We start from the raw sequence: 19,950 nt of genomic DNA on the forward strand, positions 1-19,950 counted from the left end.
ACGCACTCGCGAATTTTGCAGCGATTTGGCCTGATTTCTTTACCTGTAAAAAGATAGCAGCTTTTTGCTTTCCTCTGCTAAAAATTTGTTTGCCTCTTAATAACCATCCCTGAATCATTGCTAAAGTGAGCCTGAGCTCATCCGAAGTATCTCTCACTCACCCTGAACCTCCTAAAGGTAATTAAAAGCATTTTCAGCATATTTCTCACTTCATTGCCACCACATTCAAAGCACTTGGGCCTGTGTTTTAAAACTCATACCGGTTTTCTCTAAGCTTGCTGGGGTGGGAATTGAATTTCGTATTGTATTTGATTGCATTCCTGAGAACTGTGTGTGTTACTTCCATCTCCTTCCATTTCTTACATTGCATAGGGGAGGGGGGTGAATTGCTCGAGAAAAAGTGATTATCTTATCTTTTGCTAAAATCATATCAAGTATTTCTGTACTGCATTTTATTCCTCATTGCTTTGCCCTTGAAATCATAAAAGTATTTTTGCTACTTTATCCATCCTATACTAACTCCTCATTGATTATAAAGAAGTGTGCTAGTGTCAGATTACCCATTGTTGATTAACATTATATTTATAAGGGCGATATCGATTATTAATTTATTATAAAAGCGTGGTATATATATTTTGTTTTATTTCTCAAATAAACCTTTTAAACTTGCAAAACAGAACTACTTCTTGGCTCAGTGGGGTCAGGGGGATTCTAAGAGATGGGTGTTATATAGGGGTAGTCATCCAGAACTCATGAACTGGACATAAAGATATATCAATAAGGGTTTCCATTCAGTATCCCAGACTAGGCATTGACTTAGCTGTAGTGTTGAATTGAATCCTCTTACAAAGTGGGGGCTCGAGCCGGGATATTCTGGGTTAGATTTACCATTTGTGCAGATTAATACAGTGTGCCAGCTGACCAGATACACATATCCGGTCGGATCGCCACGCTGTGTTACGCTGTAAAGCACTCCTCAAAGGAACGCTCTAAGGAAACGGTCTGTTTTACAAAAATAAAATACAAACTTCTGTAAATCAGGAAGGAACTCAAATTCCAGAATGACGACACTGGTAGACATCAAAATAGCCAGAGAGCACTTCTTACATAAGCTATTTGTGAGAGGTGAGTGGACTCATCAGGACCAAACGGTCTGGTTGCAGGCAATCGCGCAAGAGGTCACTGAAACAGGGTCAGATATATGGGGAGATCAGGGTCCCCTACATGTGGCCCTGAGTGAACTATATATTGCCCCTAAAGCCAAAGATGAACATAATAAGATTGCCAGGATAGCAGCATATTTGTATCTATATATGGGAGCCATGCAGGACAAATGTGCTGAAGGCCAGGATCTGGCAAATAGGCAACAGCTGGCATTAGAAAAGGCCCAATCTGACCTGGTCTCTTCTGAGCAGAGGCTGCAGAGGTGCCAGGTGTCAGAAAATGATAGTAGGCAGTATGTCATTAAAATAAAAGAGGACATGGATAGACTGCAACAGGAGAAGGCTGACCAGGATACCAGATTTCTGGCCTTGCAGAAGGAGTACCAAGAAGGTTTGGACTCCCTTCTGCAGAGCCAGAAAAAGCTGGAGCAACAACTGGACTTCAACAGGGCATGCACAGAGCAGGTAGCCACCCTGCAAAGTCATCTAGATAGAGTGAAGGCATAGAGCAACAAACTGATTCTGAAAGACCTGGATAACCAGGCAGAGTTTGATGAAGAGCGCCAGAAAGCTGGTGCCTTTCAAAGGCAGAGGGACGACCTGGCGTCACAAATTCAGGCTGTTGGTCAGGAAAGGGACACCTTAGGCCAGGAAGTCTGCCATTTAAAAAGAAAAATGGAAGAAAATCACCTGGCCCAGTACTCCAGGACCAACCAGGAGGCACAGAGAGAAAATGAGGCTCTCTGTCAGCACAATGATAGGCTCCAGAAACAGGTAGCCATGCAGGAGAGACTGATAATCTAGTAAGGCCTTAACTGAGGAACTGAAGGTGCAGGCTCTTGCATTGCAACAGGAAGCAGGGGCTGATAGAGACGAGGTTCGCTGGGAAAGGGAAGTACCGGAACATAACCTCGGGAGCCCTTGTACCGGAGGCCTTCATCTCTCTCAGTCCCTGGACTCTGCCACCCCCATGTCCCCTGGCGCACATGAGCACCGGGACACAGGGATGGCAGATTACTATCCAGCCAAAAGCATGGGGCTCATAGGCCAGTACCTCCCAGGAATGGATGGGCGGGTATCCGGGTATGGGCACCCAAGCAGAGTGCAATTTAGTGGGGAACCCCAGGAGAGTAGGCCCATTAAGGGCATCCTGAAAACCTCTGCCCAGTTTGGTCAGTGGGGGGGATACCCAGCAAATCATGGTAGCAAGGAGGGATCTGAAGACTCCTCTGAGTGTCACAGGACACAGGAGACCAGGTCCCCACATTCTGCCAGCCATTTCCAGGCTCGCAGAATCCGGGAAAACCTGGAAGAGCAGACAGGAACCTCTGGGAGCAGCGCTTCTGAGTCGGAGGATGAATGGAACAGGGTTACCCGAACCAAAAAGGCCAATAAGGCAAAAAGGGCCTTGCTTAAGGACCCATTGAAACAAATAAAGGCAATCAGGAGTGTCATCACTCCTTATCATAAGAACGCCAAGTATTCCGTTTGGGAACACTTGGAGCTCTATGAGCAAATGATGGAGACTTTCCATTTGAAGGACAGCAGTAGCTGCATCCAGTACGTCAAATGGACATTCTCCCCAGAATACTCCAGTTTCTTTGCGGGGCTGGAGGACCAAAATCTTTTAAGATGGTGCACCTATAAGGCGGCCATCTTGAAACATTTTTCTGTTCACAGAAATCCTCAAGAGGCTCGCAAGGCAGCCTACAATTTGTAATGTGGGGGTGGATCAGGCCCCACAAGAGTTTGTGCAAGAATTAAAACGTGCTTTTGCGCAGACCACCAGAAGGGTGCGCACGGATAGCAGAGAATTTATCAATACGTTTTTCCATGCCTTACCCAAATACATAATAACCCAGCTCGTGAGAGATTTTCATGAGAATAGATCTTTAGACTGGGTCATTGAACAGGCTACCCGGATCTATGAGGTGCAGAAGCCCATCGAAAATAAAAATAATGCGCCGAAAAATCCCAAAACCAACAGCACCCCTGCTGCTGCCAAGGTGGCAGAGGTAAAGATTGCCCCCGTTTTAGATTTGGAGATGGGGGAGCCTAAAAACCTGCCTGCACCAAATAATTCACAGCCCAGAAGGCCATCGGGCCAGTCACAGACAGGGAGTCGAGGAGGTAGTCCCACAAATGGGGTCCCCTGACTATGTAAGTCCCCGCTACAAGGGAAACAGACCAATCCTGCATTATGTGTGGACTCCTCCAGCCCAAGGGGGGGGATCCAGCCAAGCACCTAACCCAGGGAACTTCCCTCCCAACTTCCCACAGGAGGGCAGAAATTCTCTAAATCCTGGGCAGAACTTTTTCCCCAGGTATCCACCCAATTTCCAGCCCCAAAATCATCCATCCTTCTTTCCCCAATTCCCTGAGCCCAGACAACTTAATCCGGGAGAGGGGAGGCCAAGGGTGGAGGGGTACCAAAATCTTCCCAACCAGGGGTACTACCAGAGAAGGGATAGCTACCCTTCCCGGGATCAGCCCAGGGGAGAAAATAGAGCCCCGTATCAGCCTGAGCGGGTTTCACAACTTGAGCGCCAGGTCTAAAATATGGCACTAGATCTGGGTCACATACTGAGGGCTCAACAGAACCCTCAGATGAGCATGCCACCGCAGAATGCCTCAAACTCTGGACCGGGTGCTCCAGAACAATGACGGGGGCAGCACCCCGATAACCCACCGGTTCCCAGGGAGGAGGCACAAGGGGAAGGGGGGTGTAAAGCCTTGGAGGAAGCCTCCTTCCTAACTTGTAAACAGCATCTGGAAAACCAGGAACCAGAAACAAAATCTCCTACCCCTGAAAGCCTGCCTCCCAAGGAGCAGAGGAGGGGTAGGAGAAACAAAGGACCCAAACAGACCCACTTTGTGGAGGAGGTACAGGTCTTCCAATTTGAGGGAGAGAGATCCTCAGAAGATCCTGGGAAAAGGATCTTCTCCTTCAGAGATGGGGGAACTCCTCCCAAGGAAAAATGGGTCCCAAGGGATGCCAATTCAGACTGGGGAGATGTGGAGACTGAGCTACCGCCGCCCATCATCTCATCCCAGAACTGACAATACCAAAATCCTGTGGGTCAAACCCATCCTGAGGACTGCCTCCAAAAAGGGGGGGGGGGGGTGGCCCAGAACCCGAAACCATTTCCAGTTGCCAACTTTTTCTTTCAGATTCCCCAGGCTCTCCACAGAATTCTGCCCAAATCTCTTCGCTAGCAATGTCCAAAACCAGAAAGTTAGCCCACCAGTTGTCCAAAAATGTGCATTATCTGTGCCCCCTTGAGGAGAGGGAGGGAAGATACTATGCCCCGGTACAAGTACAGGGGCAGGGTACAATTTTGGCACTGGTGGACACTGGATCCCAAGCTACCCTTCTGTCCAAAAGGGCCTTTGAGGAACTAAATGCAGGAAGGGGGGAGAATTACTGAATTCCTCTCACCTCTCTTCCTGGACAACTGCAGAACTTTGACGGGAAGGAAATTCCCGTTGAGGGGACTGCAGACTTGGACATTAAAATTGGGCGACACAAAGTTAAACACCCGGTCATAGTAGTGACTCCAAAGGGCACCCCTTGTTTACTAGGGAATGATCTCCTGAGAAGGTTGTCACCCCTAATAGATTGCGTAAACAAGGTCCTCTGGACCCAGACTAGCCGACCAATAAAATTAAAACAGAGTGTCAACCATGTTAGTTTAAATGGCACCTGCCACATGGTGGAACAAAAATCTGACCAAGTAGAATTTCACTTCCAGAACAACGAAATTCCAGACGTGACAGTAATAGCAGTAGGACAACAGACTGGTGATGGGGGGGTCCTCTCTATTTCTGAAAATCAACCTTCCTTCCAGTTTAACGTGGTATTCCACACTGGAAGGAAACACCCTGAAATTCTTTACTAATCCACAATCAGAAACTCCCACTCCTATAGTCCAGAAAAATGTGAAATCAGCTCAGAGCCTGGCTGATATTCAGCAAATTGGAGAGCAGTTGTTCATCCCTGTCCAGTTAAATGATGGGAAGGACTCTGTTCGCGCTCGAGTGTGTGTGAACAACGGTAAGAGCTTCATCAGCAAAGCCATGTTCCGCCAACTCCCAAAAGATCCAGCCATTCCCACATTCAAACTGATAGACAAATGGGAAATGGACCTGGAAGCACCTAATTCCAAACATCTCTTGCCAAGCAGGTGTATGCTCAAAATCTCCATTGGCAACAAGAGCATAGTCCATAATTGTTGGGTCTTGTGAGATGTCACTGCCGCCTTTTACTTAGGCAGTGACATTCTCAATCGCTTTGCTATTAGTTTGGACCTAATAAACTTCAAAGCTTGGTCCCGATTAGCGGATAATCCCATGGGCTTTGAAGATCCAGAAAAAGCATTTAGGTCAGCTCAATTGCTACCTTATGCAGTTGAAATTCAGATCAAAGAGGAAGTCACCATCCCAGAAAGGACCCGACAATTCTCCCTGGAAGTGAAAGTTAAGAGGACAAAAAATGCAAAACCCTGATGCTTATATACATCTAAATGCTTCTCTCCAACAGCAAGGGTTGGGGGTAAACCTAACTCCATTAGTCAACATAGAACATGGCACCATTCCAATAGAGGTGGATAACAGCGACTTAAAGAGTATTACTCCTGCCGCAGGCACCATTATTGGAATGGCGGTTGATGACCGACATTTCTCCATTGATCTAGGAAAGGAACTGTTGGGACCAATCCCCAAGGACTGTTTTCACAGTGACAGTGATGACAAAACAACACCAGACAGGATCTTCACCCGGCATGGGGGGAACTTCCTGGTGTACACTTCTTGCCCTTACGGTAAGGAAGATGTGATTTGTGACTTCAGGAGGGATGAGGTGATTTTCCAGGTCCATGAGGGCTGCCTTTCCCACCTGAAGCCTCCAGTCCAAATCAGCACTCTGACCAGGGACTTCTCCACCCAGCTGGAGGAGGCCGCTGAGATAGCCAAACCAGAAGTCTTTCCAGGCTTCAGGCAGATGGTGGAAGAGAGAGTCAACCTAGCTGATGCCTGTGTGACTCTGGAACAGAAGCAAAAGTTGAAACAAGTTTTCTTGGATTTCCAAGATCTCTTTGCGGTAGACTCATATGACTGTGGTCGCACCGACATCCACACCACAACAATTCCCACGGACCCTGGAATGACTCCAGTGTTTGTGAAGCAATATCGCTTGCCTCTCGCATCCATGGAGTCCCTTACTGAAATAATTAAGAACCTAGAGTCCCGGGGAATAATCCGTCCAGTCCACAGCACTTTCAATAATCCGGTGCTGGGAATATTGAAGCCAAGCGGCCAGTGGAGACTCTGCGCCGACCTTAGGGAGCTCAACAAACGGGTCCATACTTCCCGATGGCCTCGGCCCTACATTGACCAAGGGCTGGCCCAGATTCAGGGGTCACAGGTATTCACAGCAATAGACCTGACCAATGGATACTGGGCCATGCCTGTCAGTAGGGAGGACCAATACAAACTGGCGTTTACCTTTGGGGGCCAGCAGTACACATGTACCCGTACTCCCTTCGGATACCTCAACTCCGGCAATGAATTCAACATTTTCCTACATAAGGCCATGCCCGACCTGGGTGCGAGGGGTAACCTGCCTTATGTAGATGATGTCCTCATCAAAAGTTCATCTGTGGAGGAACACATAGCGGAGATCCGTTATGTTCTGACACAGTTGAGGGCCGCCGGAGCAAAACTTTCCTTTCAGAAAGCACAGTGGTGTAGAACCCGTGTTAATTTCTTGGGGCATGAGATTACTCCTCAGGGTCTCTGTCCCCAAGAAAAGAAAGTGGAAGCACTCCAGAAACTGAAAGACCCCACAACTCTGCGGGAACTAAGGAGCCTCCTTGGACTGACTAATTACAGCAGAAAGTTCATTGAAGGCTACGCAGAGATCACTAGACCCCTGATTCATCTCTTGAAGTGGGGGGTCAAGTGGGAATGGGGTCCAGAACAATCTGAGGCGGTAAGACAACTCAAAAGAAGCCTCTCACAAGCGCCTTGCCTAGCTTACCCTGTCAGAAACAAGGAGTTCTTCCTGGAGACGGGGTTCTCTAATACGTGCTTGACGGCAGTATTATACCAAAAGCATGACAAGGTCAATAAAGTAATCTCCTATGCGAGCAAAACTTTATCCTCTGTGGAGGAAATATTCAACGATTGTGAGAAGGCACTCCTGGCAAGGGTGTGGGCATTGAAGAATTACCGCCCGTTTATCCACGGGGAACACATCATAGTGGAGACTCCACACCAGCCTCTGCAATATCTCCAAAGTGACAGAATCCGGGCCGGAAATGTGAGTAATTCCCGAATTACTTCCTGGATTCTGTCAATGCAAGGCTTTCCTGTGGAGGTCAGATATGGCCAAAACAAGAAGAGTCCCCTCGCGCAAGGTCTGGCTGACTTGCATGATTGTGCCAGAGAAAACTGTCTCGAGGACGAAAGTCTAAAAATCAAGGACAACATGGAGGCATACCTTAATTCCCCACACAAAGTCTTTGAAGAAGACAAGTGTGAGGGAATGCCCACTGTCTATGTGGATGGATGCTCTTACCATGTTGACAACGACGGGAGAAAGAACTGGTGGCTGGCGTAGGGAATGCATGGGTGAAGGAGTTCCCAGAACCCTCCGCTGGATACAAAATTGGTCCCCGAAGTAATCAGGTGGCAGAATTGATGGCTGTGCATCAGGCCATCCTCACTGCTGTCCAGCATCAACTCCACGAACTGGTCATAATCACAGATTCGGATTATGTACGGAACGGGTTCGTGGAGCACCTGGTCAACTGGAAAACCAGAGGCATGTTATGCGCTAATAACAAACCCCTGAAACATGGGAAGTTAATCCAAAACATTGATGATCTGGTCACCTCGATTGGAATGACCATCTACTGGAAGAAGATCAAGGTTCATTCCAAAGTAGAGGGACCAGACAAAACTGGAAATGACTTAGCTGATCAGCTGGCGAAAACCGGGGCCATCCAAGGGGGTCTAATCGAAATAGAGTCCCTGTTGGGGGAAATCCAGGTCACCGCTATCACTAGGTCCCAGACAAATGCTCACAATGATTTTTCAACTGCACAATGGAGTAAGGAGACCCCTGATGCTGATTTAATTACAGCTCAGAAGGGGGATCCAATTATTGGTAAGTTTTACCAACACCTTGATGACCCTGAGAACTTTCCCCTGACGGATACCGATTACATTGGGAAAGAGGACCTAAGAGTGTTGATGAAATGTCCAAAAATGTTCCGAATCCAAGACCGTTTGTTGGTAAGGAAATCCCAAGCTGGCCATGATCAGTGGGTGGTTCCTACCTCATTCCGAAGCCTGATGTTAATTCACGCCCATGATGCGGCCACCGCCGGTCATAGGGGGTTTCACACAACACTGGAAATCTTAAGAGAGGTTGCATACTGGCCACACATGGGGCAGGACCTCGACCAATACTTGAAGGGGTGTCTTGTGTGTGCACAATTTCAGCCATCATCCTTCACACACCGTGCGCCTCTCCAAAAGAGGGGGATGACACTGCCATGGTCAGATTTGCAAATCGACTTTGTAGGCCCTGTGATTCGCTCGTCTAGAGGAAACAAGTAGATGTTGACCGTTACATGCTTGTTTACCAAGTGGTTGGAATGTCTCCCAGCCCCAAACTACAAGGCAGAAACAGCAGCTGCCCTGATGATTAACCACATCTTTTCCCGTTTTGGTCTACCTCAAAGGATTGAGTCAGACAGGGGTAGCCACTTCACCAGTGAAGTAATGACAAAGATGTGGGAGATACTGGGTGTCAAAAGAAAGCTACATATTGCTTACCGGCCAGCTTCTTCTGGAGCAGTGGAGAGATATAACCGAACCATTGTGAGCATCTTAAAAAAGTTTGTGGCAGATTCTGGGCCAAGTTGGGATATCCGATTACCTCTGGTCCTAATGGCCATCAGATCTACCCCTTCATCTGCAACCAAAATGTCACCATTTGAGTTGATGACTGGACGCAAGATGGTGCTTCCCCAGCATTTGCTCTACAGAACCCAAGAGCAAACGTTGATAAATGCCTCCACAACTCATGAGTATGTGGAGAATTTAAGGAAACACCTTCAGCATGCTTTTGCCTATGCTCAGCGGAATCTAGAAAGATCAGCCGAGAGCATGAAGACCCACTATGATTTAAAAACTACCCAAAAGGAATGTAAGGTGGGTGATCGGGTCTCTCTATACAATTTCCAAAGGAACCAGGCCAAACAGCGAAAATTCTTGTCTACATGGAAGGGACCGTTTGAAATTATAGACAAGATCTCCCCTGTTGCCTATAAGATCTGCATCCCCAAAGGCAGTCTGGCGGAAGGGGAAGACAAGTGGGTCCATATTAACCAGCTAAAGTGTTGCCATCCCAGGCACACTTTGCAGCAACTGGAGGAGTCCTCTGCAATACCAGAGGGGACCGCTCCAGATTAATTCAGTTCCAACCCTAAAATATCCCACATATAGTCTCTAAAATATTATACTCTTGTAAGCCACTGTCTTTGAATGATAACTTGTATCTCAAAAGTAAAATGTTAGGTATGTTAAAGTATAAAATATATATGTCTGCCACACCATTAGTAGTAATGGAAAAATGTCTACGAATAGGTATTGCCGCTTTTCCTTTGTCGTCCTAGGAGAAAGAAAACCTGGAGACTGGCCAAGGAGGACGATGCAGAGACCCAAGGGGCCCGGGGTACCGCCCAATCCTCCCATCAGGACCAGCAAGGAGAACTGATTGATCGACTGGAGGGAGGAAAAGATGCTGAACTGTGCCACCTATGGAATTGGAAGAAGAGGAGGCGAACATCCCAGATCTTGCGAGTTCCATCAGTGAAAGAACAGAATGGCCATTGCAAGAGGGGGGGCTTGTGGGATGTTTTTACCCATGCATCCAAGCCCTGCAATAAAACTGTGCAGTACTGGCATGGAAAACCTCATGATGGCCAGAACTCCCCAGAGAGTGCACAGGGAAAACATGAAGAATAGGCTGCCACCCATTTTTGCCTATGTTGTGAGCACAGGAGGGCACTGGCTAAAACCACCAGTGGGCTACACACACAGTAGCCTGAAACCATTGGGAATGGCAATGCTGATTGCCAAAAGAGCAACTCAGAACTGTGGGGAATTAATTTTCTTAATCCCAAAAATGGTTGCATTACCAGTACTCACCACTATCAGAAAGCCGGCGTTTTAAAACCACCAGACTTTTGTGTAAAACTGAACAAATGAAACAAAACCAGACCAAGGAAAGACTTGCTAAGAGGTGGATACAATGTAAAACTATATTCTGAAATGACTTGAAGGAAGTAATTATTTAATGTATATGTAAAAATTGTCAGATTGATTTGAATGTAGAAAACTGGGAACAAAAAGTGACATTTAGCTGAAACCTGGCTTAATGAAACTGGATTCTGCCAGACAACTACCCCCGACAGGAGTTGAAACCTGCTCAGCCACTCCCCTTGCCAAAAAGAGTTGTCACCTCTCTGATTAGATTAGGGGTGGAGCAGCTGGGGACTACCGGGAGTTGAACAAAGGCCTGTCCTGGACTCAGGCAAATGTTATATTGGGGGGGCCGTAAAGTGGCTTCCTCTTAGGGGAAACTGGGAGGGGCAGTGCCTCTGCTAGCAGCTGAGCTTGGGGGAAGTGGATAAACCAGTTATTCCACCCTGTGATGTGGGAAGCCACACCCCTTTTTGACCAGGGCATAATTTTAAAAAGATAACTCATAGTGCGGACTTGTCAGAATTATATAAGTAATATCATTATTTTTGTGATTTTTCTGTGAACATTTTGAGAGGCGGTAGGACCCTGTGGTGTATTCTGGGGGGTTGCTAGCGGAAAATAGGGTCTCACTCCAAATGTCTGCATGTTAAAAATCTGACACTTCATCAATTAATGTCCATACTCCTTGCGCACATGTGTGTAATTTTGGGTAAATGTCAGATATTGCAAAACCAGTTAAAAAGCGCAAAATGTTGTCATTTTTGAATGCAAGCCCCCAGGAAGATCAGAGGCGGACAAGCATGGACCATAAGGAATATATAATGTGCACATGTAATTTCAACAAATTGTATATCTGGGAAGGATGTATTTGAATCAAATATAGATTTGTGGGCAAACTGACCAGGGGAGGATCCTCTGACCCAAAAAGAGACTGCTGGGACAGGTAGAGACATTCAATTCCATTTGCTGCAGAGCATGCTGACCGACGACTTCACATCCAGAGATCCAGACTTCAAATCCATCAATCTCCAAAGACCAGAACTTTACTTCAGAACTTAAAGCAAGGGCCTAAACCCACAAACTGAGAACTCTTCTCAGCAGGCCTCAGCAACCTCAAAATCATTTGCAAACTCTTCCACAGCCGGGCGAACTGTCTGAATTCTTTTGCCAAGAACTCTTGCCAGTACCCAGAAAGCAGTGTTACATCCAGAATCCACTTGATCCGGACCGGAAAGCAGAGCAGTATCCAGAACCAGAGGCCGCTGAATCCAGAGAGGCTAGACCAGCAGAGCAGAGCTGACCCAGACCGCTGTGAGCAGAACCAGTGACCCAGATCGCTGTGAAGTGCCGAGACCAGAACCGGAGTCCAGTCCAAAACCTGACCAGATCCGTGGCGAGGCCCATTCCTGCACAAAATATCTTGTGAGTACCTAGCAGAACTGTGCAGAACCAATCTCTTAGTTAAAATAATCTAATCCAAACTATTTTAACCTAAGTAGAACTGCCTCCTAGAAATTGTGTCATCTGTCATTTTTAAAGCTGCACAACTGTCACCTGTCAATTCTGCAGCTGCAAGCTGTCACCTGTCATTTTGAGTTTACTTTAAATCCGAAAAACGACCTTTACAAAATCGTTCATATCTCTGGAACCGTTTGTCCTAGGAACTTGGTTTACTTTCCTCTGAATCTCAGCTTTCCAACGAACCTAGAACCGACTTGCTACTCCTTATACTTTTGCCGTAATCACGATTCATGCACTCGGGAATTTTGCCGCGATTTGGTCTGATTTCTTTACCTGTAAAAAGATAGCAGCTTTTTGCTTTCCTCTGCTAAAAAAATGTTTGTCTCTTAATAACCATCCCTGAATCATTGCTAAAGTCAGCCTGAGCTCATCCCAACTATCTCTCACTCACCCTGATCCTCCTAAAGGGAATTAAAAGCATTTTCAGCATATTTCTCACTTCATTGCCACCACATTCAAAGCACTTGGGCCTGTGTTTTAAAACTCATACCGGTTTTCTCTAAGCTTGCTGGGGTGGGAATTGAATTTCGTATTGTATTTGATTGCATTCCTGAGAACTGTGTGTGTTACTTCCATCTCCTTCCATTTCTTACATTGCATAGGGGAGGGGGTGAATTGCCAGAGAAAAAGTGATTATCTTATCTTTTGCTAAAATCATATCAAGTATTTCTGTACTGCATTTTATTCCTCATTGCTTTTCCCTTGAAATCATAAAAGTATTTTTGCTACTTTATCCATCCTATACTAACTCCTCATTCATTATAAAGAAGTGTGCTAGTGTCAGATTACCCATTGTTGATTAACATTATATTTATAAGGGCGATATCGATTATTAATTTATTATAAAAGCGTGGTATCTATATTTTGTTTTATTTCTCAAATAAACCTTTTAAACTTGCAAAACAGAACTACTTCTTGGCTCAGTGGGGTCAGGGGGATTCTAAGAGAGGGGTCTTATATAGGGGTAGTCATCCAGAACTCATGAACTGGACATAAAGATATATCAATAAGGGTTTCCATTCAGTATCCCAGACTAGGCATTGACTTAGCTGTAGTGTTGAATTGAATCCTCTTACACCCTCCGATGCATTTCCAGCATCACACCTCTTACATTAACTCTCGCCCTCCCTTCACTTTTCTGTGGATATCTTGAAAACTGGAGTGAATCTGTCTCTTGGATTGGACTTGATCCATTGGTCCAACACGTTCATCCAGCATTTACCAGAAGAGGTGACGGAATAGAATGGAGATATTTGAGTAAGGAGTGTTTGCAAGGTTCAGGTTTAGGTCACAATGCGCTAAAATGACATGGAATTTAGTGCTTCCTAATAGCTATTACGTGCGGATATAACCTGAAGTACTCTTGGAAGAGCATTCCATATTGTGGGTCATATTTTTGTAACCTTTTTCTTCTCTAATAGGAGCACATTTGAATGTTTAGAAGGTTTTGATCCTGCAGCAGTATTACAATAGTTGTGTATTTGCTGAATCTATGGTATGCATGTACACAAACTTCAATGCGGATTTCAAAGCACTAGAGCAAGTGACCAACATTGAAATGTATATCAATAGAGAAGTATTGTATAGGTGGGGTTTTAAAAATATTGAGACGTATTCTCTGTGTCATCATACGCTTGATTTTTCTTTTTTTAATTGTGTTTTGGTTTAAGCCTTTCCCAAAATATAAACAATAGCATAGTTAAAATTCAATTGCACAACACAGTTTGAAAATGAGTTGGATACAATCTATTACAATGGTTTGGAAGTGATAGTACACCTGTTCATGAAACCTAGCAAGCAATGCAGTTAGAAATCTATTTAAAACCAAGAGAAGGGAAACACTATGACCCTCCATTAACCTAGACCACGGCATCAACTCCACATATTCATAGTCTGTGTATATAAGAGTCGCAGTATTGATGTTTAATAGAGGAAGTCATAGGACAAAATAACGTTGGGTGTTTTAATGGCCGCCTTATTGGTACATAATCTACAAGTACGTTCATGCGCAGCTAGGGTCACCCATGAGCATTTGCATTCCAAAGTTGGCAGTTGGTTTAGCCTAAAACGAATATAAAGATCTTGCTCTATTACATGGAAATAAGTATAAATAACTAGGTAGTTGCTCCTTTCCCTATTTTGCATGCATACTCTTTATACAACTTATATGATCCCAGCTGATCAATAGTCTCTCCAATCAAATGCGTACAGTTTTTTTCCTGCTCATAATAGGGTTGTGTATCAATTCAGCAGTGCTTGTCAATTTTACAAAGAATGTCAATCATTCGATCATTAAAAAAGTTAATCGAAAAATAGGAACACATGTAGGGTCGCACCAAATTCAATATAAATTGAATTTTTAGGAGGCAGTAATATTTTGGAGAGTAGGCATAACTGTTTCCATGTAATTTTAATATCCATAGAGTTTAAACCAAATTCAAATCTGATGAGTGAGTTGGGGATAGAGCAAGATAGATGAAGCGTCCTCTTCCATAGGGTGCCTTATATAGTATTAAGGTAAGTAAGAGAGGTATGTCAAGCCCTTAAGTAATAGTGGGTCCCACTCGTGGTAGAAGCATAAAAGGGGGATAATTGAAAAGTGGGACATGCTATGAAATATTCTTTTCATTTGGACCAAAATAGGATGGGATTTGTCTCTCAATTTGGCCCTATAGTCCTCTGTTGAGGCTATATTTTAGAGATGGAACCCCAGATAGCGCATGGAAGGCACCCTCTCCAACCTCGAGTCACCGACTACCCAATTCATTGTCTTGGGCTTGCTTTTACTTGAGTATATCACAATCTTTGACTTAGCCCCATTGATCATCAGATTGTTCCTCAAGGCATAGTTAGGGTTGCAAAGAAAAGTGAACGTATTCTATAACAGTTTGATCAAAGAACAGGAGATAGTCAGCAAATGCTAGCCAGTTGATTCTTGTTGTGCCCAATTTAATAGGGTAGATAGTACCGGTTAGCGATAAATCATCCAGCTCTGCCAAATGGAGTTTGAAGTGTGGGTACAAATACGCAGGCCTGGTGCAAGCCAATAAAGGTGGAACTAGGCTTGGATAACACGCCTTCTCCCGTCATCCGAGTTCTGATGGAAGTATTTGAGTGTAAACAAGAAGGAATCTGAACCAAGGAGGGCGGAATACTCATTTTACTAATTTGGCCCATAATTTCTCTCGGATTGCTCGGGTCAAAGAGTAGTGGTCATATGGATGGAAGTTTTGTAGACGGCGCCTATGGATTTTTTCTTTACCTCTGACAAGAAGCGTTCAATAATGAGGCCATTTAAAGACATCCCCACTGCTTTCCTAAATCCGATTTGGAAGCGAGAGAGAAGTTTGTTTCTCTACCCACACATTAAGATCTTGCAAAATGAGGGAGGCAAAATCATACCCGATGCGTCAAAAATGGATATTGGTATATAGTTGCATGACTATGATCTATTCCCCCTTTTTAAATATGGGTATAATATACAATATTTTCCATGACTCAGGGGAAATGCAGGGTGGCAAGAATCTCAATGTACAGCGGATATAAGATCTTAGAGCAAAGGTCTGGGTCAGTTTTGAATGTGATTGGAACAAAGACCCCACATCTTTTTTAAAGGCATTGAAAAATTGCAGCACAAGTTGTGGTTCTCCTTTCTTCAACCTACACCCCCTGTCATGGACATGATCCAGTCATCCCATATCTTTAATTCTGGGAATTAGGTTGCTCTGAACCCTGCCAACTAAAACTGCTTTTTGTTTTTGTTTGTTTGGCCCTTATTTAGGCTCAGAGGACCATGGGTTCTAGTCAATAATATGAACAGATTGTCTCTCTGTTATAGGACGGAGGGTCCATGTTCTACCACATTTTGAGCTGCTTTAATCTGTTAATACGTCTTGTTTGAATTATTAGCATATGATTTGAGCAGTTCACTGTACTACAGTGTCTCATCCATTACCCACCATCTTGCCATATCCCAGTTTTTCTAACCCAATCTTGTTCAAATCCACACAGCATATTATCCCAGATATTACTTTACTAACAATAAAACCCAAAATTGGTATCTTTATTTTGTTGTTATGGCATACACTATTGGATTGACTATGTATATTGAGTGGAAAAAAACCTTATCTAAGAAACAGTTGCATTTCTTGCAAGAAAACACATGAGTCCCCTTGACACTCCTTCACAGAACCATGACACCAGAGCGGACCCCGTAGCGGTCTTCAGTCAAGGAGCCATTAATCCTTCCCGGGAACATAAGCGGGACAACACTGCCATGCCGCCCAATGCAGAGCGGGGGTGACACATCCGTGCTGCCCGACGCAGAGGGGGATAACACCACCAGGCCACCCGCCGCCAGGGAAGGCCTGGACACATCCAAAAGTGGGGAGCGGGAAAGACCAGGATGCACCGGGGAATTAAGCTGCAAGCGGCTGAAAACACCTCCAGTTACACAGAGGACTTTGAACTGCTATGATGCCAAAAACGCCTCTAGTTCCTGGAGGGCTTCCAACAGCCACAACAGGGAGCAGCTGCCTCTAGGAAAGGAGGGACACCACCAAGCAGCTCCCCCGTAATACTGCCGGCAGACAGGGAAAACCCCTGCGTGGAGAGCGCTTCCCCTGTGTTTCTGCTGGCAGACAGGGAACACAACACAGTCCGCCACAGAAGGACCCAGCAAAACCAACACTAGGATCACGTTCTCAGGTAACTTAGTTGAAACACCAAACCCCAGGCAGAGGAAGAATAACATGTATAGTTTACCTAGCCAGAGAAATCCCAAAACCATAGTGGGGGAAAATTGGGACAGAGGCAGCCTTTTTTTTTTCCTCACATCAGGGGTCGGAACTTCCTAGATCATGAGCCAATCGGGGGTAGGCATGGGATTTAAAGGATCAGGCAATGACTGTTGTTTTCTGTCATTTCTTTGCTAGTCTTTGAAGGAGGACGATGCATTGGAACACTATCCCTTTACCTGGGCGTAGTGAATGAGAGATCCAGACGACCGAGAACTTGATTGGAACCTAGAAGAGGGCTGTGAACAGAACCAAATATGGAAGACTTTACAATGCAATTCGTTGTAACCTGAAGATAAATTATAAGGTCTACTTTTGCTATCCGACTTGTTGGATCATGCTGCCTGAGCATATTAAAAGACCGGAAATTCCAGCGAAACCCAAGCCTTTATAATGATTTGCAGCCATTTGAGCATTAAAACAGATGTCACATAGTATTGATGCCCCACTTAGGAACCTGAAGTTTGCCACAGATAGTGCTCAATATTTTAGATGTTAATCAGGCCAGGAATTGGTGAACTATTTCAAAGCAACATATTGATGCCAATATGTTTTAATATTTTTGGAGAAAAATAAGTAATTTATTTTATTTCCAAATGCAGTCGCAGAACTGCTTCTCCTTTTGATTTCAGGGGGACGTGGGTTAGAGACGACTAGAATTCCATAATGTATGGATTGCCCCATAAAAATGAAATCAAGCATTGTCAATTTGTGTGTCTACATGGTAAAATGTGTATGCTTATTGTGTAGAGATGTCCTTCATGCTTACATTTTTTGTGTGCAAGTTTCAATAAAACGATAGTGAGATATGAGGCGGGTTACATTTTCTTTTCTGTACACATGCTGCCTAACGTTTTATTATAATTTTCTGACATTGCCACCATTGGACTTTGCTTTTTGACCCTTTGCGTTGAATTCTATGGCTGTATGGTGAATGCCTGTTGGCCCCACGCTCTCCCATGGGTGCTTTTCGTGTCTCCTTTGATGCAGGCTTTCACCTCATAGGTCTTTAAATTCAGATATTTCAACCGCCACAGGTGTAAGAATACACATTGGACTCTCCTCTCTCGACATGCACCCTCAACAATATAAACATGTGCATAGATCACATGGTAAGCACATGATTATGGCATGGGCCTGCCTTCACATCACAATTCAGAAACCCTGCAGGATTGACTCAGTCCCTCATCTTTCCAATCTCCATATTTTGAGTAATATTAACTTGTCTAACAATAATCTCTGCCTTGTTAACTACTAGGATCTTTAAGAATCTGGCCCGAAGTGCGCTATAAAAACCTGATAATGTCTTTTATTGGTGTTATTACTAATTTTGGCAATAAATCCCCTTCCCTCATTAAATACAATGGTCTCATTACGAGTTAGTCGGTCCGGATTTAACAGTGCTGGTAAAATCGTACCAGCACCGTATTCCATACCGGCTAACTCCGAGTTATGTGGCTGCGTTGTGCTACAACTGGCAGGCCTGACCTGGTGGGCGTAACGCCACCGGCTGCACATGGACGTGGAAACACCGGCACCATAATGGTGCCGGTGTTTCCACTGCCCCAATTCCCATGGAGTCCAAGGGAATGGGGAGTAACGGAATGCCGGCTCCGGAATTACCGGACCACCGGAGCTGTAATTCCCCGGTGATTTCGGCAAGTCCAGAGCCTGTAAATCCCCAGGAGTCCGGCGGCAGCCTGCCGGTTTTACCGGCATGGCTACCGCCGGACTCGTAATGAGGCCCAATGTCTCTTTACTCTTTAGCTCTGCAGACAGGATGTTCTGAAGCCTCAGGCTAGGTACAGCTGCCCTGTATTTCTTCGAATTGCTCAGGGTTTCTTAATGTATAGTGCATTGCATACTCCTATGCTTTTGTTCTACTTTCTAGTCTCTGTGGCTGTTTTTTTCCCCTCATAATGAGTCTGTCTTTTTATGTCATTGAATAGATTTTTGAAGATTGACCATTGCAGTGATTTGAAGGTTCAATTATCCAAGTATTCTTAATAGTGAAACCTTTCTTTGTTTTCTATCATAAAACGATCTGCTGCCTGCCGTACAATGTTCTGACTTGTCTGGTTTACTTTTGCAGCGAACTGGAGATACCCATCATTGTTGTATTGAACACTTCAAACCAGCAGTATTACCTGCCACGCAAACCTATCGAGAACACGCAGGATATGATTGTGTTTATTAATAGCATCTTGGAGGGTACAGCAGAAGTAAGTGGGAAGTTTACATTTTGTCTAATTACATACAGGTGTGTATTCTTTTTGAAACTGCAAACAATTGAAACATGTTGCGGTGGGCTCATCCCATTCTGCAACATCTTGAATATACGGGTTGCAATGGGATAATAATTAGGCGGAACTTTATTCTTCTGATTGCAGAGCAATCCTTTGGCCTCATTTGCCTGCATTATGCAGTTTGCCAGGACTGAGTGGGTATTTCATGAAGAATTCACCAGGAAGAAATACCCTTTACATTTGACAGGCAATGGGCCATAGGAGAAGTCAGTGTTGCCATCCAGAAACCATATTAAACTCTGGGAGTAGGCACCATGTTTTTAAGAGTAACTTTGCTTTAGTGCTATTGAACATATTCAGGTTAACGCGCAGAGATGGCAATGGTAGTCGATTTATATTTCCTACCATTCCTAACATAGCACCTTTGCAATTTAAACTAGAGATTCATGAACTTAAATGTTTGAGATATGTGGCCAAACCAGCTACAAAAAAGGCACATGTATGTGCTCATAACCTATAGCCAGAGTAAAGCATGTTGTTCATAGTGATGTGTGTTTTCAGTGCAAACGAAAACTCGTACATCAAACTATCATTAGGATAATTGTTAAAATGTTAGGCCACATCTTCAAGGTGTTGTCTGGCCCTCCACAACCCCCATACATCAATACTATGACCAGAGCTGGATAAAATGAAGCGGTCTGTATATATGTCTGTGTGTGCAAGATGTGCTATGTGCTCCCAACGCAGGAAGGACTCATTGTGTGTGTGCGTAAGACTCTATGGATACAACTGGCTTGTTTTCTGGATGCTTCCCAAGAGACTTTGGTGGCTTCGTTTTAGCTCCTTCACTATGATCTTAAATGCAGACACAATTAGGGTGTCAGGCAATCTTCCTCCATTAGGTTTGGTCACTTTTGGCCCTTAAGAGTTGCTGGAAGAGAGAATAGG

The 19,950-nt window shown here is 44.7% G+C and overlaps 1 protein-coding gene across 1 annotated transcript in view; it reads left to right on the forward strand.

Annotated features, from left to right (window-relative positions):
- Window positions 1–19,950, forward strand: part of TMX3 (thioredoxin related transmembrane protein 3) — a 495,045-nt gene that overhangs the window by 427,722 nt on the left and 47,373 nt on the right. The window contains exon 14 of the mRNA XM_069620785.1: window positions 18,849–18,978. Within this exon, the coding sequence (XP_069476886.1) occupies window positions 18,849–18,978 (130 nt within the window). The remainder of the gene's footprint in view (window positions 1–18,848; window positions 18,979–19,950) is intronic.

This window comes from Ambystoma mexicanum, chromosome 5q, assembly GCF_040938575.1.
Source record: "Ambystoma mexicanum isolate Mex_15411 chromosome 5q, UKY_AmexF1_1, whole genome shotgun sequence".
Taxonomy (NCBI): domain Eukaryota; kingdom Metazoa; phylum Chordata; class Amphibia; order Caudata; family Ambystomatidae; genus Ambystoma; species Ambystoma mexicanum.